This window comes from Nerophis ophidion, linkage group LG04 (assembly GCF_033978795.1).
Source record: "Nerophis ophidion isolate RoL-2023_Sa linkage group LG04, RoL_Noph_v1.0, whole genome shotgun sequence".
NCBI classification, from domain to species: domain Eukaryota; kingdom Metazoa; phylum Chordata; class Actinopteri; order Syngnathiformes; family Syngnathidae; genus Nerophis; species Nerophis ophidion.
In genome coordinates this window covers 58,768,854-58,794,731 of record NC_084614.1, presented here as the reverse complement: position 1 = coordinate 58,794,731, position 25,878 = coordinate 58,768,854, and the positions used below count along the sequence as shown (strand labels likewise).

At 38.0% G+C, this 25,878-nt stretch overlaps 2 protein-coding genes and 1 long non-coding RNA gene across 11 annotated transcripts in view; 1 reads left to right on the top strand and 2 right to left on the bottom strand.

Moving 5' to 3' along the window:
* The window catches only part of LOC133551650 (prolyl 4-hydroxylase subunit alpha-2-like), a 45,714-nt gene extending 43,673 nt beyond the window's left edge, over window positions 1-2,041 (bottom strand). For all 8 annotated transcript variants that reach the window (XR_009806535.1, XR_009806536.1, XM_061898593.1 and 5 more), the window contains exon 1: window positions 1,879-2,041. The gene's annotated coding sequence lies outside the window, so the exon portion shown is untranslated. The remainder of the gene's footprint in view (window positions 1-1,878) is intronic.
* Window positions 1,407-24,761, top strand: LOC133551651 (uncharacterized). 2 transcript variants are annotated; one of them, XR_009806537.1, is made up of 5 exons: window positions 1,407-1,464; window positions 17,932-18,013; window positions 18,126-18,210; window positions 18,351-18,492; window positions 24,654-24,761. It is a non-coding gene; the product is annotated as an uncharacterized LOC133551651 (long non-coding RNA). The 2 variants fall into 2 exon arrangements; XR_009806538.1 differs by lacking the exon at window positions 1,407-1,464 and adding an exon at window positions 15,680-15,885.
* The window catches only part of slc43a2b (solute carrier family 43 member 2b), a 29,195-nt gene continuing 12,857 nt past the window's right edge, over window positions 9,541-25,878 (bottom strand). Inside the window, exons 4-15 of the mRNA XM_061898591.1 lie at window positions 20,593-20,887; window positions 20,450-20,505; window positions 20,275-20,351; window positions 18,115-18,207; window positions 17,902-18,035; window positions 15,648-15,844; window positions 15,423-15,566; window positions 14,599-14,731; window positions 14,175-14,307; window positions 12,188-12,261; window positions 11,944-12,067; window positions 9,541-10,384 (exon numbers count right to left, since the gene is read on the bottom strand). Of these exons, the coding sequence (XP_061754575.1) occupies window positions 10,223-10,384; window positions 11,944-12,067; window positions 12,188-12,261; window positions 14,175-14,307; window positions 14,599-14,731; window positions 15,423-15,566; window positions 15,648-15,844; window positions 17,902-18,035; window positions 18,115-18,207; window positions 20,275-20,351; window positions 20,450-20,505; window positions 20,593-20,887 (1,622 nt within the window). The 3' untranslated portion in view covers window positions 9,541-10,222. The remainder of the gene's footprint in view (window positions 10,385-11,943; window positions 12,068-12,187; window positions 12,262-14,174; window positions 14,308-14,598; window positions 14,732-15,422; window positions 15,567-15,647; window positions 15,845-17,901; window positions 18,036-18,114; window positions 18,208-20,274; window positions 20,352-20,449; window positions 20,506-20,592; window positions 20,888-25,878) is intronic.

The following is a 25,878-nucleotide window of genomic DNA, read 5'->3' as shown; positions in this document are numbered from 1 at the left end:
TTTGTCTAAATCTATGTATGCTGTTTTTTAAAATAAAGTATTGGAAAGGATAGAAATGTAGTTTGTCTCTTTTATCCGATTATTAATCGATTAATCGAAGTAATAATCGGCAGAGTAATCAATTATCAAATTAATTGTTAGTTGCAGGACTAATATATATATTTGTATATGGTGGCGACTTGTCCAGGGTGTACTCCGCCTTCCGCCCGAATGCCGCTGGGATAGGCTCGAGCACCAGCCGTGACCCCGAAAGGTACAAGCGGTAGAAAATGGATGGATGGATGGATATATATATATATCCACACATTATATATATTCTGAGCGTGATGCCAAGTTATCGATGAGAAAATGCATTTTTAGACAATATGATTTGCCGGAGCGGCTAAGAGACACCGAGAGTAACAAGCGGTAGAAAATGGATTGGACAGGACCGATTTAAAATAATAATACAAATATATATTTATATATCTGTTGATTGGCAACACTAAACTGGCCCTAGTGTGTGAATGTGAGTGTGAATGTTGTCTGTCTATCTTTGTTGGGCCTGTGATGAGGTATGGACATGGTTTACCCCGCCTTCCGCCCGAATGCAGATGAGATAGGCTCCAGCGACACCCTGCAACCCCACAAAACGGACAAGCGGTAGAAAAAGGATGGTATGGATGGACATCCATCCATTCATTTTCTACCACTTATTCCCTTTTGGGGTCACGGGGGGCGTTGGTGCCTATCTCAGCTACAATCGGGCGGAAGGCGGGATACACCCTGGACAAGTCGCCACCTCATCACAGGGCCAACACAGATAGACAGACAACATTCACACTCACATTCACACACTAGGGCCAATTTAGTGTTGCCAATCAACCTATCCCCAGGTGCATTTCTTTGGAAGTGGACATATATTTATTTATTTTTTATTTATTTATTTAATTTTAACTTGGGACTTCCCACGGGCCGGATTTTGGACGCTGGCGGGCCAAACCCGTAGTTTGGGGACCCCTGCACTAAATCCATCCATCGATCCATTTTCTACCGCTTATTCCCTTTTGGGGTCACGGGGGGCGCTGGCGCCTATCTCAGCTACAATCGGGCGGAAGGCGGGGTACACCCTGGACAAGTCGCCACCTCATCGCAGGGCCAACACAGATAGACAGACAACTTTCACACTCACATTCACACACTAGGGCCAATTCATCAAAGCCTATATTAGCTGCATTTCAATAAATTAAAAGGTTTTTTTAAATTGACGTAGAATTTTTTTTCTTAAAAACGATAAACCCAGAAATGTTATACATTTAATACATATTTTTAGGAATAATAAAATATTTTAGATTCATATTTAATTAGTCATGTCTCCAACACATTTTTTTATAAATAATTTAACTTGCGAGCCATAAGCCCCGCCTCCTGGTGACGTCACACTATAGTAGTTTCTAGAGAACCCGAACGCGGCAGCTCGTCCGCGTGAGTAAAAAAAAACAAGGAATTTCTGGTGAAAATAGCAATATTTGTGCTTCTTAAACATTTAAAAAGGTATTCCTGTGAATAACAACAGCCGAGTGTGTTGTTGTTGATACTGCGGCAAGTTCGTTAAACTTTCTCACATTCGCGATGCAAAACATGACAACAACATTGCCTCCCCTTTCCTTTATGAGTGCATGGAGCGAAGCAACATGTCGGAAATAAACACGCAGGTGTGCAACGATGACATTAAGGTCGTTCGCCCTTCTTGAACTCCCGAACTCTTGTAAGCCGATGAGTTCGGAGCCAGTTGTTGCAGGTAACCATGCCAGCATGTTCGGAACCATTCGCTTTGTACAAGCAACCCCAAGAGAGGCTAATGTCGCCATTGAGAGACAATATCCTGCATGGACTCACCTTCGTCTCCCGGAGGTTGAAAAGTGGTGTCACCCCTCGAAGTATGAACAGTTTCCCTCCCCGGGTGAAGAGGACAGAGAAGTGGGTGTAAGTGGATGTCGCTGCCACGTACAGAACCTACTGGAAGGTGCGCTATAATACATGTAATAGCCGCGCAACGACATGGGTGTTGGGATTTCTGTGTTGCATTTGGGTCCCCTCGTACAGTTTAGCTTTTTTGAGGCTGAAATATTTGAGTGCCCTCGTAAAATTTAGCTAAAATATAAAGTGACGCATCAGTCATCGTTCTAGTCATCAGTTCATTGTCAGCTTGTCTGTATGATTACATAGATGAAGTATACCTTATATAATAGTCCAGGGTTCGAAACTCCAGTCCACTTTGTTATAGTGATTACGGTAAAGTGGTCCATGCAGTCAGTCACGTTTACAGAGTTACCAAAGCTTGTTCTATGAATGATGAAACATTTCACATGGACTTAATTGAAGCCATTTAGTTTTTGGGGAGGTCTACTTTTGTTCCTTTCTTTTAACGTCGATTGTGTCTCAGGCGTTGTTGTGAATTTACATTGATTGATTGATTGAAACTTTTATTGCACAGTTCAGTACATAATCCGTACATACATGCATCCATCCATTTCCTACCGCTTATTCCCTTTTGGGGTCGCAGGGGGCGCTGGTGCCTGTCTCAGCTACAATCGGGCGGAAGGCGGCGTACACTCTGGACAAGTCGCCACCTCATCGCAGGGCCAACACAGATAGACAATTGACCATAAATAGTAGCACCCGAATAAGTTTTTCAACTTGTTTAAGTCAGGGTCCACGTTAATCAATTCATGGTAAAGTGATACAAGTGAAACCAATTGTAAATAATAGGGACAAATGTGCACATTCGTCACCACATGATATGCAACGCTAAATTGGCCCTAGTGTGTGAATGTGAACGTTGTCTGTCTATCTGTGTTGGCCCTGCGATGAGATAGCGACTTGTCCAGGGTGTACCCCGCCTTCCGCCTGATTGTAGCTGAGATAGGCGGCAGCGCCCCCCGCAACCCCAAAAGGGAATAAGTGGTAGAAAATGGATGAATGGATGATCGATTGAAACTTTTATTGCACAGTTCAGTACATACTCCGTACAATTGACCATAAATAGTAGCACCCGAATAGGTTTTTCAACTTGTTTAAGTCAGGGTCCACGTTAATCAATTCATGGTAAAGTGATACAAGTGATACCAATTGTAAATATTAGGGACAAATGTGCACTTTCGTCACCACACGATTGGCAACACTAAATTGGCCTTAGTGTGTGAATGTGAGTGTGAATGTTGTCTGTCAATCTGTGTTGGCCCTGCGATGAGGTGGTGACTTGTCCAGGGTGTACCCCGCCTTCCGCCCGATTGTAGCTGAGATAGGTGCCAGCGCCCCCCGCGACCCCAAAAGGGAATAAGCGGTAGAAAATGGATGGATGGAGGGACAAATGTGCACTTTCGTCACCACACGATTGGCAACACTAAATTGGCCTTAGTGTGTGAATGTGAGTGTGAATGTTGTCCGTCTATCTGTGTCGGGCCTGCGATGAGATGGCGACTTGTCCAGGATGTACACCGCCTTCTGCCCGATTGTAGCTGAGATAGGCGCCAGCGCCCCCCGCGACCCCAAAAGGGAATAAGTGGTAGAAAATGGATAGATGGATGATCGATTGAAATTTTTATTGCACTGTTCAGTACATATTCCGTACAATTGACCATAAATAGTAGCACCCGAATAAGTTTTTCAACTTGTTTAAGTCAGGGTCCACGTTAATCAATTCATGGTAAAGTGATACAAGTGATACCAATTGTAAATATTAGGGACAAATGTGCACTTTCGTCACTACACGATTGGCAACACTAAATTGGCCTTAGTGTGTGAATGTGAGTGTGAATGTTGTCTGTCTATCTGTGTTGGCCCTGCGATGAGGTGGTGACTTGTCCAGAGAGTACATCGCCTTCCGCCCTAATGCAGCTGGAATAGGCTCCAGCTGCACCCCCCGTGGCCCCGAACGGGAGAAAATGAATGGATGGACACTACTAAGGCCTATTTATATCAGGATTTATATCTAAATCCTAAACATCCCATACATTTTCTACCACTTGTCCTTTTCGGGGTTGCGGGGGGTGCTGGAGCCTATCTCAGCTGCATTTGGGCGGTACGCGGCGTACACCCTGGACAAGTGGCCATCTCATCGCATGGACAACACAAATAGACAACATTCACACTCACATTCACACACTAGGGCCAATTTAGTGTTGCCAATCAACCTATCCCCAGGTGCATGTCTTTGGAGGTGGGAGGAAGCCAAAGTACCTTGAGAGAACCCATGCAGTCACGGGGAGAACATGCAAACTCCACACATGGAATATAAATATTTAAGATTTTTTGCGTTTGGGTAATAATCAGCCTAATGTGTATTTAGTTGTTTTAGCATCATATGAGAAAATATAATTAAACTATCTTTTTACTACCATGAATTGATTAACGTGGACCTCGACTTAAGCAAGTTGATAAACTTATTCGGGTGTTACCATTTAGTGGTCAATTGTACGGAATATGTACTGAACTGTGCAATCTACTAATAAAAGTTTCAATCAATCAATCTGTGGTGAATCATATCTGTTACAGAGTGGCAAAAATGTGAATAAAAAGAACAAAAATACCTCTTGAAGTACACATATTTGCAATAAATTCTGCATAATTAGGATTTTAAAAGGGGCCTATGCAAAACCGACGTTTCTTACCTATTGTATCTGTTTTTGTGTATTTGGGATATGCATAAGTCTTGAAAGTTTTAAATGGCAATCTAGCCTACCTTTATACTTCCTCCAAACGAGCTGTTTGAATTTTTCACCTATCGCAACGTTTTTCCACAATCGTATCATCTGCAGATATCTCTTTCTTTGGTAGAAATGTATATAAAGTGCTTTGTGTGAGTTCGCAATTAAGTCAATAAGCTCCTTCTTTTTCTCTATCCTCGTGTTGTGGGGCAGACTGGCTCGTACTTGCATATGCATCTCGCGCTGCTGTGTTTTGTAATACAAAGTAGCGTTCAGTTATAATCCATATGGAAGCACTAAAAACTAAAACATGGATAATGGGTAGAAAACGCTTGCGAAGTGGAGCCACGTAATAAGACCTCCAACAAAACGACGCATCCTGAAGGGACAGTCAGAAAGCATCTTAAAAAAAGTCTGTTAAATATAATCTATGCAACATTTTGACCAAAGAACCACCATTACATGTTCTAGACCACAAGGAAGTCGTTTAAACGTTGAAAAAAAATTCTAATATGTTGTACTTTTATTCATAAAGGTGTTGCTCCGCATACTTTAAAACTTCTCTAATACACACTAGGCCTACTTCTATCAACAGTATGTATAAATGTAAGTATGGGACAGAGAACAATTTCAGCTCATGTCTAATGTTTATTCATGCATGGTTATGTTCTCTTCTATTAACGTTTACTTGTTTGATACATCTAGTTAGTGTACCTTTTCATATTTTTTCAAATTAAGGTGTACTGTGTATTTAAAGGATTTTAGTCAATTTGTTCTTGTACTTTTAGAAGTATTTTATTACGCTATAGTCCATATTCCATATCCGTCCATTCATTTTGTAAATCAAAACTGTTGTGAATAAAATAGATATGGATTTTTACCCCTGTAATTGTACTTGTACTTGTGTACAAGTACTATTTCTTGACCACTATTTTGGTTCCATCAAAAAATGTTGCAAAATAATGGCGACTTTTGACCAGCAGGCGTCACTGTTGCTCATCACAAGATCATGTTTTCCCAAACTATATATTTTGTAACATACTGTATCTATGTAGTACGATGGTAGAAACTGATAAGCTTTAAATCCCAGATTCATTTTTTTTCTTGGTAAGTAATGATCCTTATAATATCTATGTGTGACCCTAAAGTGTTAATTCACTGTACATTAGTAATGTACTTTACCACTGATACGTTGTGCAAATATGCTTAATGTGTTTGGTCAAATGTAAAAAGTGGTGTATTTCAAATGTTGCTGCTCTCTGGGAACCATCTTTAAATAATATAAAATCACAGGGCGAAACAAATTATTTTTGAACCTGTTTTCTGCACTGACTGTGTTATGTTATCTAGATTCAACTCTGTATAGGGTCTCTAAATAGCTTTCGATAAAAATAAAAAAAGATACATACTGAGTGATTCATTTCAATTGCCAGTATTTGGTTTACACAAACAATATGCAATGGCTGTTTTATAGCAACTGCTATGTATAATTTAATGACACCTAGATTGTGTATTATTTAGGATACTTTACTTAAATAAATGTAGGCTTTGTTTGCCTATGTAAGATTAATGTAGTGTCATATACCGTATATATTTGTTTTACCCACAATCACTTTTCATATACAAAACCCAAAACCAGTCAAGTTGGCACGTTGTGTAAATTGTAAATAAAAACAGAATACAATGATTTGTAAATCCTTTTCAACCTATATTCAATTGAATAGACTGCAAAGACAAGATACTTAATGTTAGAACTGGTAAACTTTGTTATTTTTTTGCAAATATTAGCTCATTTGGAATTTGATGCCTGCAACATGTTTCAGAAACGTTGGCACAAGTGTCAAAAAAGACTGAGAAAGTTGGGGAGTGCTCATCAAACACTTATTTGGAACATCCCACAGGTAAACAGGTAATGCGGAACAGGTGGGTACCATGGTTGGGTATAAAAGCAGCTTCCATGAAATGCTCAGTCATTCACAAACAAGGATGGGGCGATGGTCACCACTTTGTGAACAAATCCCTTACAAATTGTCGAACAGTTTAAGAACTTTAATAACATTTCTCATTGAGCTAATGCAAGTCATTTTGGGATTTCTCCATCTACGGTCCGTAATATCATCAAAACGTTCAGAAAATTACAACAGTGTGGCTTTGTAGTAAAAGAGTAACGGGTACTCTACTGGCCTGCCTGCCTGTAGTCCAGACCTGCCTCCGATTTAAAATGTGAGGCGCATTATGAACGGAGACCCCGACTGTTGAACTACTTAAGCTGTACATCAAGCAAGAATGGGAAAAAATCTACCTGAAAAGCTTCAAAAATTATTCTCCTCAGTTGCCAACTGTTTACTGAGTGTTGTTAAAAGGAAAGGCCATGTAACACAGTGGTGAAAATACCCCTGTGCCAACTTATGTGTTGCTGCCATTAAATTGTAAGTTAATGATTAGTTCCAAAAAAAAAATAGTTTCTCAGTTCGAACATTACATATCTTGTCTTTGCAGTGTATTCACTTGAAAATAAGTTGAAAAGGAATTGCAAATCATTGTAATTAGTTTTTATTTACGATTTACACAATGTGCCAACGGCCCTGCGATGAGGTGGCGACTTGTCCAGGGTGTACTCCGCCTTCCGCCCGATTGTAGCTGAGATAGGCGCCAGCGCCCCCCGCGACCCCGAAGGGAATAAGCGGTAGGAAATGGATGGATGGATGGACAACGTGCCAACTTCACTGGTTTTGGGATGTAGACACGATCTCAATGATTTAGTTACTTCACACACTGTGTTCCTGTTAAAATTATACAATATCTAAAATAACTTCAGTATCACGGTGGCAGAGGGGTTAGTGCGTCTGCCTCACAATACGAAAGTCCTGCAGTCCTGGGATCAAATCCAGGCTCGGGATCTTTCTGTGTGGAGTTTGCATGTTCTCCCCGTGAATGCGTGGGTTCCCTCCGGGTACTCCGGCTTCCTCCCACCTCCAAAGACATGCACCTGGGGATAGGTTGATTGGCAACACTAAATTGGCCCTAGTGTGTGAATGTGAGTGTGAATGTTGTCTGTCTATCTGTGTTGGCCCTGCGATGAGGTGGCGACTTGTCCAGGGTTTACCCCGCCTTCCGCCCGATTGCAGCTGAGATAGGCGCCAGCGCCCCCCGTGACCCCGAAAGGGAATAAGCGGTAGAAAATGGATGGATGGATGGATGGATGGATCAAAAGTATCGATATTTTGATTGGAGAATGGATATTATAACAAAGACTTGGTATTGGTGTTATTGATATTTCAGTATCAATCGGCACATCGACAATCTATATCCATCCATCCATTTCCTACCGCTTATTTCCTTTGGGGTCGCGGGGGGTGCTGGTGCCTATCTCAGCTACAATCGGGCGGAAGGCTGTGTACACCCTGGACAAGTCGCCACCTCATCGCAGCGACAATATATAAACATGTACAATCGTTTTTCGTGACACTTTGCCTTATTACTAGGCAAGTGTTGATAGAACATCCCCCCAAAAATAACAAAACATCATCTTTAGTTTCTTTTACCAATAAGGCCTCATTAAACATGTATGTCCTGTAGTAATGAATTACATGAAATACATTATGTAAATTAAGGAAAACACCATTTCATAAGTTGTACTCGGAGAGCGCAGACCTCCACCAGGCACTACCTCCCAAAAGCAAAAATGTCCTAAATCCATACACAAATGGCCTGTTTCTAATCTAATTTATGACATTTCCTAAAAGTTTAGTCAAAATGCGTCCATAACTGAGCTATCTAAAGCAGAATGAAATAAACTGGGTGAAGCCTCTTGTCAGTTACTCACTTCTCTGTTTACACTACACACCAAATCTGAGTTTTTTGTCCTCAAATGACACAGATCAGATATTTTTTTGACTGTCCTAACGCCCCAAAGTGCTTTAAATCTTACCTTTCCGCATCAGATTTGGCCCACATTAGAAGGTATAGTTCAATCAGATTGGAATCTGATTTTTTTCAAAAGTGAATGCAGTCCAAAAGGAAATGCGACCTGAATGCGACCTGGCTGCGTAAGTTGAAAGCTGACACTAACGTAGTTAACAGCCATAAAATGATTAGATTACACGATATATATCCATTAATACATTAAGTTACTTGTATTTATTTTGTTGTAAAAAAACAATTTACATTCAATGTGTGGCGACTTTTATTTGGCAAAACATTAGTAGTAGCAACTTTGTTGTTCATTTACGGAATCAAGTCAACTTCGTCTTCTTTTAACTTTATTGAACTGTGCATGCAATTGACGTCGAGGACACATTGGGGCCAAATTGGGGGCTGTGAGCGTTTATACTGGAGTCTGGTAAAGATCCCATATTACTTTTAATCTAAACATTCCGCTAAACAAAATCAGATTTATGAAAAATCCACTTTGGCCTGCAGTGTAAACATTGTCTTTGTCTGTTGTTGATGGTGGTAAGGCTGGGAGGATACACACACACAGAAGTTGAAGCTTGTAACGTACACATAATGTAGTGTAGTAAAAATGATCCGGATCAACACCAAAAGGTGATGAGTTGTTCTTTATCCTATGTATAACTTTTTGAATTATTTTGCTAACTAACTAACTAACTAACTAACTAACTAACTAACTAACTGACGGACAAAGCAAAAGCAACAATACATAACCTGCTAGTTGAGGTAATTAAAACCTGGCAACTTGTCCATAAAAAATACAAAGTAAGAAGTTTTGTGTGCTTTTGGTAGAAATGTTTTGTTAAAAACAAGTGCTGCATCTCTTAGTGAAATTGAGACATAATATACTAAATACGAAAATAGAAACCCCCAATAGAAGTTAATGTGATTGTCCATATGTTTCAAAACAAATCTTTATATAAAGACTCAAAAGGCACATTTGGTAAACTTACAAAACCTAAAGACAGAATGTCACAAAAATAAATATTCAAATGGATACTTTGCTTTTAGCAATACAAGTACTGCAGTTTATGTGATGTCCCTTGTACAAAAGACAGTAAAACCTTAAAGGCTCTAACATACAGTACAGCAAATGCTATAGTGCATACTTAAAAACAATGTAAGCCACTTAAATGTGCAAAAACTTGGTCTCTACATTAATGAACAGCATTTTAACATCGACAAAGTAATGTGGTATCCGAAAAATAAACATGTCTAATTAAGAAAATAATTGTGAAATCCATCTGTAAGAAGAATACTATTCCGTTCTACTGGTGAAAACAACCAGTTACGTGAAATACTGTAAAGGATAAAAAAAGGAGAGGAATTTGGGGGAATACAGAGTGCGGATGCCTCTTTCCTTTCACAGTCTTTTCCTCTTCCTCTTCGTCTTCTCACTATTTCACAGAGTGTGGTAGACTTCCACAAATATGATGACATATGCTCATATAATTTTATAAATATAGTATTTTAACAGGATTTGTCCTTTAGCACGCCACTGCTTGCATGACACCTTTCAGTTGTCTATTACCCCGTATCAATCGTCCTTCATGGTGTCTTTGCCCTGATGTCTACTTTAGCTAAACAAAGGCCTCTGGGATGTCTGAGCCGTTGATTTTGATGTAGATCTTGGCGTTGTTCTCCTTCATGTGCCGCTCTTTATGTAGTGTCTGTCTGTAACAGATGAGGTACAGCGGCAGCAGGAAGCCCAGCATGCTGACAGCGAACAGGCCGATGTTGACCTGGTTTGGGTAGAAAACGCCCGAATTAGTTAGAATTAGCAGTAACTGAGCAGGAAGAATGCCAAAAGTTATAGAAGTTGAAGATCAAGCAAACATTTCTGGAGGCTACAAAAACATATCTGTCTTCAGCTGTGGTCGGTATGGGCAGAAATTCACAATCATTGTGAAAGACATGACGACAAATTATTCTTTTTAATGCATTCTAAATATTAAAGTCCGCTTGCAGTGGAGCCGAGGTAAGGTCCTCTATTCAGCCCATAAAATCTAATAAACAGCCATTCAAAAAGCGCAAACATTACTCCATTTACATGTCGTGACATGAATATTGACCAAGTGTTAGTGATATTTTTATAGGGGCGAACACAAACTCACTATTTACAGCTGTGTCAACAAGCTTGTGTACAATTTCGACATGATTAACTGTTGAGGTGTTTCTTCGCTCCCTGGAAGTTTATTGTAGATCATAAATCATGCCTCTCAGCTAGAAACCCTGTTTGTTCGTGAGGATTATGAGACATTCTTCATTTGAATGGTAATATATGAACATCCCAGCAGTTAGCATCCTAATGACAGCCTACCTCGTACAGTAAGTGATGTTTTATTATGTTTGTTGGCTCTCATGAAGTCTGCAATGAGTAATAATCAGAGATTAAAAATTAAAAGCAAATGTTGTAATGTGCCGTATATGCTTAAAATACGTACCGGTAAATATTAAATGTTATTACAAATGTGTCTGTTACTATGATACATATATACTTACATCATGTATATAAAACCATGAATGAGGTGTTTTGATGTTTTTTTAAAGGGCTTTATAAGCAGAATTGAGCGTTAATTTAATATTTACAATGCATTAAAAAAACAACAACAATCATCGTCATGTCTTTAATAATGATTGTGAACAATAGGCAAAGTAAAAAAAATGCAGTTCCCCTTTAAGCGCAAAAATATTTTTAAAAAATCATTACGTGGTGAAGTTGTAATTTCATTTGCACTTTAATTGTATTGACAGCTTTGTAAAGAAACATATGTTTTTGCTTTTGTATTATTAATTGAGGTAGAATATTGTTATTTTAATGCTGTGTAAGTGTATGTAAATAAATTTTTCATCAGTTTTTATGAATCCCTTTCTTTGCAGTATACAGTATATTAATTGCATTTTACGTTTATATTTTTGTAATAAGCCTGACCTAAGCCTGATAATAATTTTTGTGATTAACACATGCTTTCGTATCTATTGACACAGTTTGTCCTGTTAAACTGTAAGTAGAACAGATATAATTATGATTAAAATCAAGAGTAAGATTACTATTTCAGTCTCAATATTTCAGTGGGCTCTTGGCCCCTTTGTAGTGGAAAAGTTTGGCCCTGGGGTCATAAAAGTTTAAGAACCTATATTGGCTAATGTCTAGCATGAACACGTTCAGAGTTCCTGTCTTCAAATGATGATTAGTTTGACCTTTATTTTAGTTACATTTGATTTTATCATGCTGTGTTCAAGAAGGTTCAGTTGTATTTGCATGGGTGTTTTGCATGAGTGTGTGTGGATAGATACATACCCAGAATGGGTCTCCCTCCAGGGGTCCCATCATAGCCAAAAAGAGTGGCTGCTGCAGCAGAGCAAAGACAGCACTGACTAGTGACTGCATGCCTGTTAGACTGCCAAACTGCGAGGAAGGGTACCTGAAAAAACACATTGAGAACATTCACAAAAATAACTCACATTCACACACAGTATATAAGGTCAATAATTACAGTCAATAAGATGTGAACTTGCATCAAGTGCAATGCTGGGACACTTACACAGCAGCGTAAAGACCACCCACGGCTGAGTGAATGAATCCTCTCACCACTGTGTGCAAGATGAATGAAACAATCTGAGACGAGACAGAAAAAGAAGAAATTAAAGTCACCAAATTGAAGCATGATATAAAAGGAAGATTTTCAGACCAACATAGAAAAAGTATCCTATTCTGAATATGTGTAAGCTTGAATGAAGTGCTCTTTACACGTAAACAAACATGTTGTGCCAAACAAACTTCTATTTCAGTGACACACACACACACAAGTGGAGCAGAATGATGATGCCAATTTTAAGATAATGGTGATCAATATAGGAGAGTCATTAAACTATTGTGCATTATTTTGTATTGAAATATGTGTTTTTATTTTCTTAAAAAAGAAGAATCGTCGCGGTTTAGTCTGGCGTGTCATATTTTTGTGTCAGTAGCATATCAGAAAGGGTTAATTTAGGTGCAGACTGATTATAAAGTAATTTCAATAAATGGTGGCATTTGAAATTAAACCTGGAAATGTCCTTAATGGGATAAGGAACAATCGATTAGGCCTTGGTATTGATCCGGATAATTTCTACTATGTTATTTTATGGTTACGCTTCTGTGTGTGTACGCGTGTGTGTATGCAAGCAGCCCCACCGAGACAAAGATAGTGGTGACAGACAAGACTGTTCACTCCATTTATTTAATTGCGCTCAAAAAGTTGAGGACATAGCTTTAGTAAATGTCAGAAAAGGAACAAGTCGTTCCATATTGAGGCTGATCTGGATAATTTCTACGAAAGGTTACCTACTGTTTGCATTTAAAACTTTAACTTCTGTGAGTGCATGCATGTACGTGCGCGCGTGTGTGTGTGTGTGTGTGTGTGTGTGTGTGTGTGTGTGTGTGTGTGTGTGTGTGTGTGTGTGTGTGTGTGTGTGTGTGTGTGTGTGTGTGTGTGTGTGTGTGTGTGTGTGTGTGGGAAAAGAGTCTTCATCAAGTTTTATTCATTCCTGAGGCTCTAATAGTTTGCGTTCTCCGAGTGCTCTTCTTAGTCTTTATTTAATGGTGTTTATAACTCAGAATATTGTTGCTTTATCAGACCGTGTTCAAATAAATGGTTAATGGTTTAAGTTTATTTTGAACATGCATACAACTACAACATGATACGTCACAATTTCCAGTTACTCTTTTCAGCATGTTCAAAAAGGAGTATAGAAGAAGCACAGGTTATTTAATCCTAACCCTTTTCCATTTATTAGCAAATGCTAACATCTTTGTTCACTTCCTGTTCTCAATTTTTGCACAATTTCTTCAATGGATAAAACAATTCTAAAATAATTAGTGAAATAAGTTGTATTTCATATGGTGAAATCAATAAGATTATCAGTAGGTTCAACATGTTCATCATGATTGTTCTTCTTTGTACTTTGAGTTTGAAAAGAAAGGATCATATCAGCACATTGTTTTATTTCTTCACATAATTAATTCCATAATTTAATTCAACATACTGATATACTTAAGTGTTGTACGTGCATACAAACGTTTCAAGTTACATTTTTCCCTGATATTGTATTTAAATTACTGTATGTTTTTGTTCAGTAGTAACATTATGTGTCATCAGGGCCACAAAAAGTATACGCATTACACAAAACACAAGACTACAGCATTGTTCATGTGCTGTATTTGCTACACTGTCAACAGTGTGAAAAATATAGAAACGTGGGTGGATTTGCAGTACATGGATCAAATGGCGCAGTTCTATAATGTTTAATATAATGTTGGTTTACTTCAGCGTGAGTTTTGTGTTGGCATGTTGTTTTATGGCTTGAACACGGGTCACATGAATGTTGATTAATTGTTGGTGAGACAAAATTGTATACAGGCACTAATATCAAATTAGGTAATACGACTTGCTCTATAAAACCCCACATTTATAAAGCAGGCTGTCTTTGCAATTTACTGGCGAAATGAAGAGGCTTCAAAGTAATGTTTTATGCCTAATGACCACTTACTTGCAGGGGAAGGTTAGGTATCAGGCAAGTGATCCCAAAGCCCACCAGAAGAAGATTTGTTAGTACAAATGCTCGTAGGGCGTTGGTCACCTTCTGGATCTTTCTGTCTCTTGGCTTTGTTTTTGTCATGTCCCTGGCAGTTAGGAACACACAAATGTGAGAGTCAATCATGCGCACTGAGGTCAATAATGTATTTATAAAAATGTACATTTCCCAGTGAGGGATCTGTAGGACTGTGTCAAAGAGTTTTGAAGACTGAAGGGTAGATAATTGAAAATCAGTTATCGTCCAAACTGTTTTCACTAAGGGGCCGGTGGCAACTAAGATGCAATTTACTGTACACGACCTATAGGGGGCATATTTTCAGGCAATGATATTCAACTCAAAAGTCTTAGCAATTTCACGTAAAATGATCAAGGCTTACTTGCTACAGGTGTCCTTTGATTTATCTTCGTCCTCGCACTCTTTCAACTTCCAGTCCATAATTTGGCCGATCACAGGAGTAGTCATAAGGCAGAGGAGTTGCAGCACGCCAAAGATGGAGGAGTACAAACTTACTACACGGGGATAAACATATTATTAGGTACTGACCAAAAATAAAATACTGCAAGAGTTCTAGGATTACAGCGACTACAGAAAATAGTTAAAATGATTAGTCTTGTCTTGAAGTCCTGCTCGAGGAAAGGTGCATGTACTACAAAGGGCAAAGTCTGTTAATAATTACTACAAATGATTAATGGTGTTTTTTAATGAGAAACCAAATGAAATGCTGTGGTGTAAATGTACCCCCAAGCAGGACAATAAAGGTTGTGCTAAATGTTAAGTAAATGTTAGGCAAGAGAAACGAACAATACCAATATGAGATTGCAGTATGCTAGACTGCCAGATGTTAAATAAATGCTAGTCTATTTAACAGAACAATGACCGGAAAATCTGGACTCTTACCAACTTCCATTCTTTCCACTGAAAACAACAATTATTGAACAGTTTTAATCATTCAAGTAACAACATTGATTGAAAAACATGACTGTAATTTACAAAAACTTATAAAACTATCAAAAAGTTTAGTACCATAGTGAATTGGACTGTTACATGATGCGGAACACCAATATTTACATACAAACTGGTTATTGCTTATGTTTTAAACCTGTTGTTCAGTTTGGGACTGGGCATTAGAAAAAAAATATCCATAAATAATTGTTTTGTAACACCAAACCCTGAAAATGATGGTCTTAGAAAAATCCTAACCTGTGTTGAGGTCCCCATCACTGAGTGCCTCGAGGACACTGTTCATTGCCCCCATGTAGAACAAAAGACGGAGCTGAGTGACCGACATGGTCACCAGACTGAGCAGGAAGATAGGGCTGATGATAGTTTTCAGGAAAGACTGGGCTGTAGATTAGAGGAGAATGCTGATTAGTAGTCATAAATAGAAAATATGTATGTGGATTGACTAAAGGCCGTATTTCTTACACTCCTCCTTGGACTTGCTCTCCAACTCCAGGTCCGTGGTGGAGAGACAGAGCTTGTGGCCTTCCTTGATGGGCAGATCCTTTTGTACTAGGCTGTTACCCACGCTGAGACGACGGCCCACTGTGGTCACTTGGTGATAGAACTGTTTGCCTGTGATTTTGTGGTCAAAGCCCAGCCAGCTGAACTTGATCTTGACCCTGAGAGAAGGAATGATGATATTCGTGAGTAGAGACACATGGTATGCTTCGTCTTCTCAACACATTTTTTTCACACTCACGTCGTCCTTCCCATTCTTGGAAAACAAAGTTTTGTAGAGCTATAGCTATAGGCTAATGCTCGCAAGTGATGCAGGCTGTTTTGGTTGGATCTTACGCCAACTAATGGCCGGGATGCTTATGACTTAAATTTTTGCTTGCAACATAAAGCATGACAACTAAACGGGAGACAGCTCTTATCATAAACCACTCTTAAATTGGGACACTCCTAAGTTGAGGTACCACTGTATTTTTTTGTGATGCTGCCACAGCGTGATGGAAAAGAGGAAAAATATTGACCGTGGAACCTGAAATAAACTTGTTTTCATTGAGGGCCACATTGGAGTTATGGCTGCCATCAGAGGGCTGCTTGTAACAGCGAATAATATATGAATTTGACTATGCATTTGATTTTCCTCTTTTTTTACATACACTTTAAAAAATATGTAGCTTTTACATTAACTAGTAACTCATTCACCAGAATTTTACTGTATTTATTTTTTTTTACAACATGTACAGTGAATGGTAAAACGGTACCACGGTTTTTTTTTTATGGAAAAAAGCTTAGTTGCAAGAATTTTACTGTAAACAAAAAACAGTCACACTGTTTTTATTTAATTCTTGCAACTGAGTTGGCATTTTTTAAGGTAAAAAATGTGGTACAGTTTTTCTATTTACAATAACACATTGTAAAAACAACAACCATAGTTTTTAAGGTATTAAAATGGCAGCTCTGTCGATACAATGAAGTGCTGTAAAAAAAAAAAAAGTACATTTCATCGTAAAATTAATTGCCATTTTTACGGTGTAAAATTTGATTTATAACTTGCTTTGAAATCATACGTCAAGCAGATATTTAAGTATTCATAATTATTTTAACATGATTATAGAATATTTGTTGCAATACTAATACTGTAATAATAAAGTTTAAAATGTATGCAATTTCAAGCTGTACATATATTTTATCTGTCAAAATGGAAAGAACAAATACATTTAACATGAAAAGATGAGGTACTTTATAGACGCATATTATTTCCAGGTGCTCATGGGCCATATGAAATGAGGTGGCGGGCCAGACCTTTCCCCTGGGCATTGAGTTTCACACCTGTAATGTAATGTATCCATAGAAAGCTGACACACAGGTCTCTGTTCTGACTACTCCGTTTAATATGGCTGCATTTAAAGTATATGTGTTTGCAATACAACACATTTTCTGCATTGAATCCCCTTCTCTTACTTAAAGGGTTTACATTGTGATTTTTTTTGTCCAGTTAAAACACTTCTTTGTGGTCTAGATAGATAGATGGATAGATATATAGTACTTTATTGATTCCTCCAGGAGAGTTCCTTCAGGAAAATACAATCTACATACGCTGTATTGGTGTTTTTTGGTCAACATTTTGCATAAATTATGTTTTACATAAAGTTTTCAAGCTGCTTTCTGAGGAAGGAAACATCGGACTAGAATGACACACTCGCGCAAATCTCTCCTGGTAAAACTTGGTAAAACCGGTAAAACTTTTCCATATATGGAGATATCCGCCGACGTCACAATTGAAAAAACGTCACAAGTTGGGCAAATTCCAAACGGCTCGTTTGGAGGAAGTATGAAGGAAGTTAAGATTGTTTTATAAATATCCACGCAATGCCTTTATTGTTTGATTTCAATTTTTTGGGACTTATGCGGATCCCAAATACAAAAAAAATAGGTACCAATGAGTACTCGCCACATCTTGTATGTGTGTGACAATCATTGGTACTTTAACTTTAACTTTAAAACATATCCTGATTTGTGCTATTTTCATTGTAAATTACAATGATTCTAAATCCAAACAAATCGGAGCTTAACCAGCAAGCTGTAATGAATTATGTTTAACCTGAGTGGTTCCACCGCATCTCCTTCAGTTTCGTTTATAAATGCAAATGGATAAGATGTCCATTGGGATACATTGTTCATTTAGTTGTATGTATATCTGTGTGTTACTATGTGCCATACTAACGTGTAGTCCATGTCTTCTGGTCCTGGGAAGGGTTCTAATGGCCAGTTGAGGAAGCAGTTGATGAACACCAGTCCAGCACACGCAGCCCATACGACCAGAATAGTGATGAAAGGTACTCCAAAGTCATAAATCACCTTTGCAAAATGACGTGACCGTGGTCAAAACAATGTCAAAGTTGTTAAATGCAAAGGGTTTGAACATGTTTCCTATTACCTTCACACCAGGGAAGGTGACAGCGGAGGATGCGTAGGAGCCAATCATCAGGGCGATGAAGGTGGAACGCAGGTCACCGAACATATTGGGCAACTGGTGAGAGAGACAGATATATTTTATTTTTCAGCATAAAAGTACTGACATGAAGTCTCATTTAACAGGTGAAAAGTTCGAGAAATTGGGTGAAAAAACCTCAAAAAAGTAATTGGACATTAACAAGCTCTTCTGCTTTCCAGAGACTGAACAACAACAAGAACATTCAATTACATAAGAGATGGGGAAAAAGAGAAAGCGGAGGGGTGCCCCCATGGCGAGGAGCCAGCGGTTGCAGCTGACTGTTGCCCAACGTCTTAAAGGCCATGCTTGTGTCGACTAGAGGTAGAGACCTTTAATAATTAACTGAATGCTTGTTGTTTTCAAGGTGGTATTAGGATGGGTGAAATAAGGAGGAGATACAATGTATACAACAAGGGTGATAAAGAGTGACAGAGCCCTATTTATTACACTATATACAGTGGTGGAATGTTTTATTGGGAGATTTACAAGACCCCTCTGTATCCCCTGATCACCATGGTACACTTTGGACCATGTGACTCCCTATAAGGCTCAGATGGTGGCGAGTGGAGGAAACAAAAGGAGAAAGAATGCAAAGGATGTCACTGCTTGTTTTTGCTCTCTCCCTGGCTTTAAGCCACATTTAATTCCCGGAGTGGGAAAAGTGGACGGCAACACAAAAGGAATGACTGGAACTTGAGTGTAATTGTTTTTGTTACTGAACAGAAGAGTTGCATCATAGTGGAGGTACTGTAGCTCCTAATTTCCCAAAACTGACGTAATTTTGTTGTTACACCGAAAATATTTTAAACTTCAAGACAATAATTAATTCTACATGTGTTACTAGGCCTCATGTATTTTGTTCCTGCACTAAAGTTCCTCATGTTGTCTTTTTTTCACTTAAAGATCCCATGTGATATTTTCCACAGTTTTAAATATGTGCGAGTGGTCTCACAACAGTGTGTTGTATGGTAAGAGTATTGGCAAGGACATTACCTGACTCATGGAACGATACAATATTATGATATGGCGACATATTGTGATATTATGCATAGTTTACTGATACGTTTAATATGTGTCTTAAAATACAAGTTGTTTATATGTACACTAGATCAGTGTTTTTCAACCTTTTTTGAGCCTAGGCACATTTTCTTCATTGAAAAAAATCCCGAGGCACACCACTGGCAGAAAACATTGAAAAATGAAACTCAGCAGTCGATATTGACAGTAACAAGTTGTTCTCGCAATTGTTGGATATAAATTCAAACCATAACCAACCATGCATCACTATAGCTCTTGTCTAAAAGTAGGTGTACTTCCACGACCTGTCACATCACGCCGTGACTTATTTTGGGTTTTTTGCTGTTTTAGTTGTAGTGTTTTAGTTCTTGTCTTGCGCTCCTATTTTGTTGTTGATTGTCATGTCATGTACTTTGTGGACGCTGTTTGCTGCTCCACACGCTGTAAGTCTTTGCTTTCGTCCAGCATTCTGTTTTTGTTTACTTTGCAGCCAGTTCAGTTTTTGTTTCGTTTTGCATAGCCATCCCTAAGCTTCAATGCCTTTTCTTAGGCTGCCTCTTGCTGTCGTCTGCGTATTGTGATCACGACAACAAACCATGTTCCCTACATCCACAAAGCAATAAGCTATGTGCTGCCACCTACTGATATAGAAGAGTATTACATGGTTACTTTGCCGCACTTTAGACAGGACAGACACTCAACTTTATTTTTAGAAACCCCACTGGAAACATGCTGATTAGTGTGCCTGTTTAGCTTTAATTGTAATGAGCTGTATCTATGTCTGTTTACATGTACAAATGAAACTCAAAAAAATAGACAATTGTGCAAAGGTTTACTTATACTAGCAATTACATTTACAAATTGCCTTTAATATATGACGTAGGCTCATTTTGGTCGATACAGACACCACTTTTGAACATATTTATTGGGTTTTTGCTTGCTGTAGCCATTTTGGAGGAGCCAATCAGATTACATGATGTTCATTCATGGTGTTATGGATGTATATAAAGCTTGAAATCCCAACATTATCATAAAAGCTTCCATTACTAAAGTTTACTCAGCACAAACATCCGTTCACACACTTACCGTCAGGGAGGTAAAGGTCATGCACATGCCCCCGAAGCCGTTGAAAGTCAGGGCAATAAAGATAAGGACAGAAAGTTCTGCAAACAAAGCAGGTTAAACGGGTCATTGTCGGTCCGTCAACAACCACATAAGTAACTAATACCAAAATATACTGTAAGACTTTATGCACACTAACCGTTTGGTTGGTATGCTCCATATGCAATGAGCAGACAGGACAAGCCAAAGCATGTACTAAAATGACAAAAAAATCATTATTTAGTTACAGACACTAAAGTGTTTGGCCATTTTGTAGCATAGGAAGCAAACGGTTGTCCTTACGTTCCCAAAAGTCGGAGTTTGCGAGGTCCGTATTTGTCCATCACAATTCCCATTGGTAGCGTGATGGCTGACAGGAGGAAGGAGCCCACAGTGAAGGCCAGGTTCAGCATCTCGTCCTGCTCTTTACAGATTAGCCAGCCGTTCATTTTCAGTTGGCCATCGGCGGGGGCCAGTGGCTTCATCTCCACCCCGTCCCCCAGGGCCACCAGGGCCCCGTCGATATCTTCATAATATTCAGCGTAGTCGTCGGGAGCTTCGTTTGTTGTCATGGACAAGTTGTAGTTGGAGCTGTTGCCTGGAAATGACCAGGAAATCCAATTGGACATGACAGTGAGTTTTGGTGGATGTTGGAATCCTCTGTTTGTGTGACTCATCATTTCATTCATATCGGTTTAACGAGAAGAATAAACTTTGATCCTATAAGGAAGTAGTTTAATCCCAATATTAATTGCAAAACAAAAAACAAATATGTTTGTGATGTTGTTTTTAAACTAAACAACAGCAACAAATATGGAGAAAAGATGGAAACACTTCATTATCATTCTTCATTTCCTGCATTTTATCACATACCACCCCTCAAATTCCTCCTCTTCATCACTTTTCCCTATCAGGCTAATGTTCCCTCCCTGTCCTTTATCAGCGAACTTTAAACTTCCATATTACTGTTAATAAAGTGCTGGCTGCTGCGTTGCTTAGTCTCGCTATCACCTGTCACATGCCTGAAAAGAGCTGAGCTTGCGCTGCAGTCATCTCTTACATCATCTGCAAGATAAGACACTTGCATCATCGCTGCAGGAAGTTACCTATACAAACATGGCGTCAGATATTTACTGAGGTCAGGGTTCGGGTTCTAGGCAATCGCCAGATTTTAACAACTGGGTATCTTTATTATTATTATTAAATTGACATTCCCTCTGATATTGTGTGATAAAACTTAGCAGATAGATTAATAGATATATAGATAGGTAGTTCGATACGTTAAATTAATACAAATAAAAAGTACTAAAAATGGCATAGTACACCTAAGAATTTACTCATGATATGTATGTGTGTAAATTTATATGTATATGTATGTATGTACAGTATGTATGTATGTATGAATGTATGTATGTACGTATGTATGTATGTATGTATGTATATATATATATATAATTTTTATATATATATATATATATATATATATATATATATATATATATATATAATGTATGAATTAGGGGTGTGGGTAAAAATCGATTTGAATACGAATCGCGATTCTCACGTTGTGCGATTCAGAATCAATTCTCTTTTTTTTTTAAATCTGAGTTTTTCAAAATTTATTTTAATAACTTATTTTTTTCAAATACGAATCAAATCGAATACGTTGTGCGATTTAGAATCGATTCTCATTTTTTAAAAATCGATTTTTTACATTTTTTTTATCAATCTCAAACCACTACACAGCGATACCATAACAATGCAATCCAATTCCTTACACTTGCATCGCATTTCATAAGCTTGACAACACACTGTGTCCAATGTTTTCACAAAGATAAAATAAGTAATTTTTCTGGTTCATTTAATAGTTAAAACAAATTTACATTATTGCAATCAGTTTATAAAACATTGTCCTTTATAATTATAAAAGATTTTTCAGAAAAAATCTACTACTCTGCTAGCATGTCAGCAGACTGGGGTAAATCCTGCGGAAATCCTATGTATTGAATGAATACAGAATCGTTTTGAATTGGAAAAATATCGTTTTTCAATCGATAATCGCTTTGAATCGAAAAGAAATCGATTTATAATCTGATCACGACCCCAAGATTCGATATTGAATCGAATCGTGGGACACCCATAGATTCGCAGCCCTAGTATGTATGTATGAATGTATGTGTGTATATATATATATGTATATATGTATATATATATATATATATATATATATATATATATATATATATATATAATAGGGCTGTGAATCTTTGGGTGTCCCACGATTCGATTCAATATCGATTCTTGGGGTCACGATTCGATAATATATCTACCCTAGTCTGCTGACATGCAAGCAGAGTAGTAGATTAAAAAAAAAAGCTTTTATAATTGTAAAGGACAATATTTTATCAACTGATTGCAATAATGTAAATTTGTTTTAACTATTAAACGAACCAAAAATATGACTTATTTTATCTTTGTGAAAGTATTGGACACAGTGTGTTGTCAAGCTTATGAGACGCGATGTAAGTGTAAGCCACTGTGACACAATTGTTCTTTTTTTTGTTTTTATAAATGTCTAATGATAATGTCAACAAGGGATTTTTAATCACTGCTATGCTGAAATCATAACTAATATTGATACTGTTGTTGATAATATTCATTTTTGTTTCACTACTTTTGGTTTGTTCTGTGTCGTGTTTGTGTCTTCTCAATTGCTCTGTTTATTGCAGTTCTGAGTGTTGCTGGGTCAGGTTTGGTTTTGGAATTGGATTGCATTGTTATGGTATTGCTGAGTAGTGCTTTGTTGGATTGATAAAAAAAAAAAAAATTAAAATCGATTTTTTAAAAATGAGAATCGATTCTGAATCGCACAACGTATTCGATTCGATTCGTATTTGAATAAATTTTTTTCCCACACCCCAAATATATATATATATATATATATATATATATATGCATAATATAGGACATTGTTGCTTTTCTTTCTATAAATTCACTTTTAATTGTGTTCAAGCTGACAAACAAAATGAGAAAATGAACATAAGGGGTTCCATACAACCTTCCATTTTCTACCGCTTGTCCCGTTTGGGGTCTCGGGGCGTGCTGGAGCCTATCTCGTATAGTAAAAGGACATGACGAGTACTGATTTCTGTACAAGAGTTCATAAATGACGGATAACTACCATAGTAATAGTATACAGAACAATAATTTTGTTCTTTGGTTTTCTGCCCCTATGTCTAAGTTTGTTTTTAAGACTTAGTATGGTTTATGTTTTTGAGCGTTTTGGCATTCTTGAGGATCTCTGACAGACGCCACAATATGGACCCACATCATCGAATTGTCAACATATTAATTAATTAGAGAAGATGAGAGGATTATAGAGAAGATAAGTTAAATAAACTAACTACAAAAGTGTACATAGAGTAAGATGATAGTGTAAGTCTGACATGAATTAACCTTTGCTGCTTCTTTGCTGGAATGGTTTGCATATTACTAAGTTTTGCACGTAAAAACCCAAACGTGTCAGCTTTTTGGTCATGTAGCGTAGATTTTAGCTCGACAATAGAAATCACTCTTACTCGTTCGCAAACGTGTTCTTACACACACTTACAGTAAATGTGTTATGCAATTACTGCGATTGATCAATGATAACTGGCACAAGTAAATAGAAATACTCTAAATAAGGTACAATAACAACACTAATGTTCATAGTAAATTTTAAATAAGGACACCTACTAACTGTAACTGTAAAAGACGTTTGTGGTGCCTCTTATGGGTTGTGGTCAAAATGCTTCAGAAGACGTGCTAGCACCTTTGTAATACAGATATCCTCAAAGATTAGACAAAAGGTCAATGACTTTTGGCGAAAAGTTTGAAGATGTTTTGCGTAATGGCAGCCATTTTTGGTAAACAGTCTTGTTCAAGTTTTACACACGTGCTTATCAGTCCCCTAAAGTTGTGTAGCAAAGTACGTGGGGTTTGGGCTCAACACCATAAAGTTACAGTGGGTGTTTTGTCGAGCTGTGTGAAAAATTTCAAGTCAATGTGACTTATCTCAGGGCATTCAATCGATCGCAACTGGACTGTTTGGTTGGTCGTAGAAGACGTGACTGTCATGAGGACAGTTCTCCTGCTTTTTTTCCCCTCTTGTTTTCATACTCCCCTCCCCTCTTGTGTCTGTAAGTCTCCTACCCTGCCGTTAGTTCCAGGTGTGCTGCCAGTAATCCGAGCCCACCTGTTGCTAATCAACCACCACTCAGCCAGTGCCAGTTCATCCGATGCCTGCGGTAGAATCGAGCCCTGAGCTCACTAACTCTGACTTTTGCCCAGCACTTTTGTAATTCCTGTTTTTTGTATTTCCTCAGGTGGAGGACAGACTTTTGGCCCTGTTTTCCTGGAGCTGATCTTTCGTCACAACGGATTATTTTCTCTAGTGATTTTTTGTTATCAAATAGAGATTTGTTACAGATCTGCATTTGGATTCTTATTTTTTAGAGGCCACAAGAGTTACGCCTGTCATCCAAGTAGGCTTCATCGTCAGATCCTGTCTTAGACTATGATTGGTCAGATCTCGTCTAGCTCTAAACGTCTTCTAAGACAAACCAAATAGTCCAGTTGCGATTGATTGATTGATACTTTTATTAGTAGATTGCACAGTACAGTACATATTCCGTACAATTGACCACGATCGATTGAATGCCTTGAGATTACAATGATCTGGATGAATGAGAATATCAATAGACAATGTGACTTATGTTGTCAAACTTTGGTTGCAAAAAAAATAATAGCGCAGGCAACAAAGTAAGAGTGGGCATTTTGACTATTTGTCACCTTTTTGTCAGCAGCAGATCAGTACTAGTGTAAAAGAGTTGATAATATCAGGGCTAATAAACCAAATTGTTTTGAGGCCACATTTTGAGGGAAGTAAGAGCAAGGGGGCCAGACTTATTTCTTCACTGTTAAACTTATTTTGTATAGACTTGAGAATCGGTTGTTTATGAGGACGTACTGCAAAACAGCTGGTCAAGGGTTATCCGTATCTGACAGAACTCTTGTGTTTATAAGAATCTTCTGCAAAAATATTAGTCTTCTTAACTGAACTTAGCCGAATAGCCTTAGCTTTTATGAACACACAGTATACTGACAATGTGTTAAAAAAAACAAAAAACGGAGAGCCCAAATCCAAATTCAAAGGATATTCGGATGATTCGAGAAAAGACAAATTGGTGCAGGGCTGTCCAAAGTGCGGCCCGCAGCAATTTTTTTAATGGCCCGTCGCATATTCTTATAATACTATAAAGAAAACACACATAAAAAGGGTAATTAGAGAGCAAATGGGTGTAAAGTAATAAGAAAAAGTTGAAATGGTGACCCTAAAAGCTATAGACAGACGATATTTTTATTTTCAAGCTGATCCATCCATTTTCTACCGCTTGTCCCTTTTGGGGTCACGGGGGGGTGGAGCCTATCTCAGACACAGACAAATACCCCCTTATAAAGACCGATCCCAATAACTTATTCGTATCTAGTATTTCTTAAATATAGATTTAACAGAATATTGTGCAAATGTTTCTTTATGACTGGCTTCGG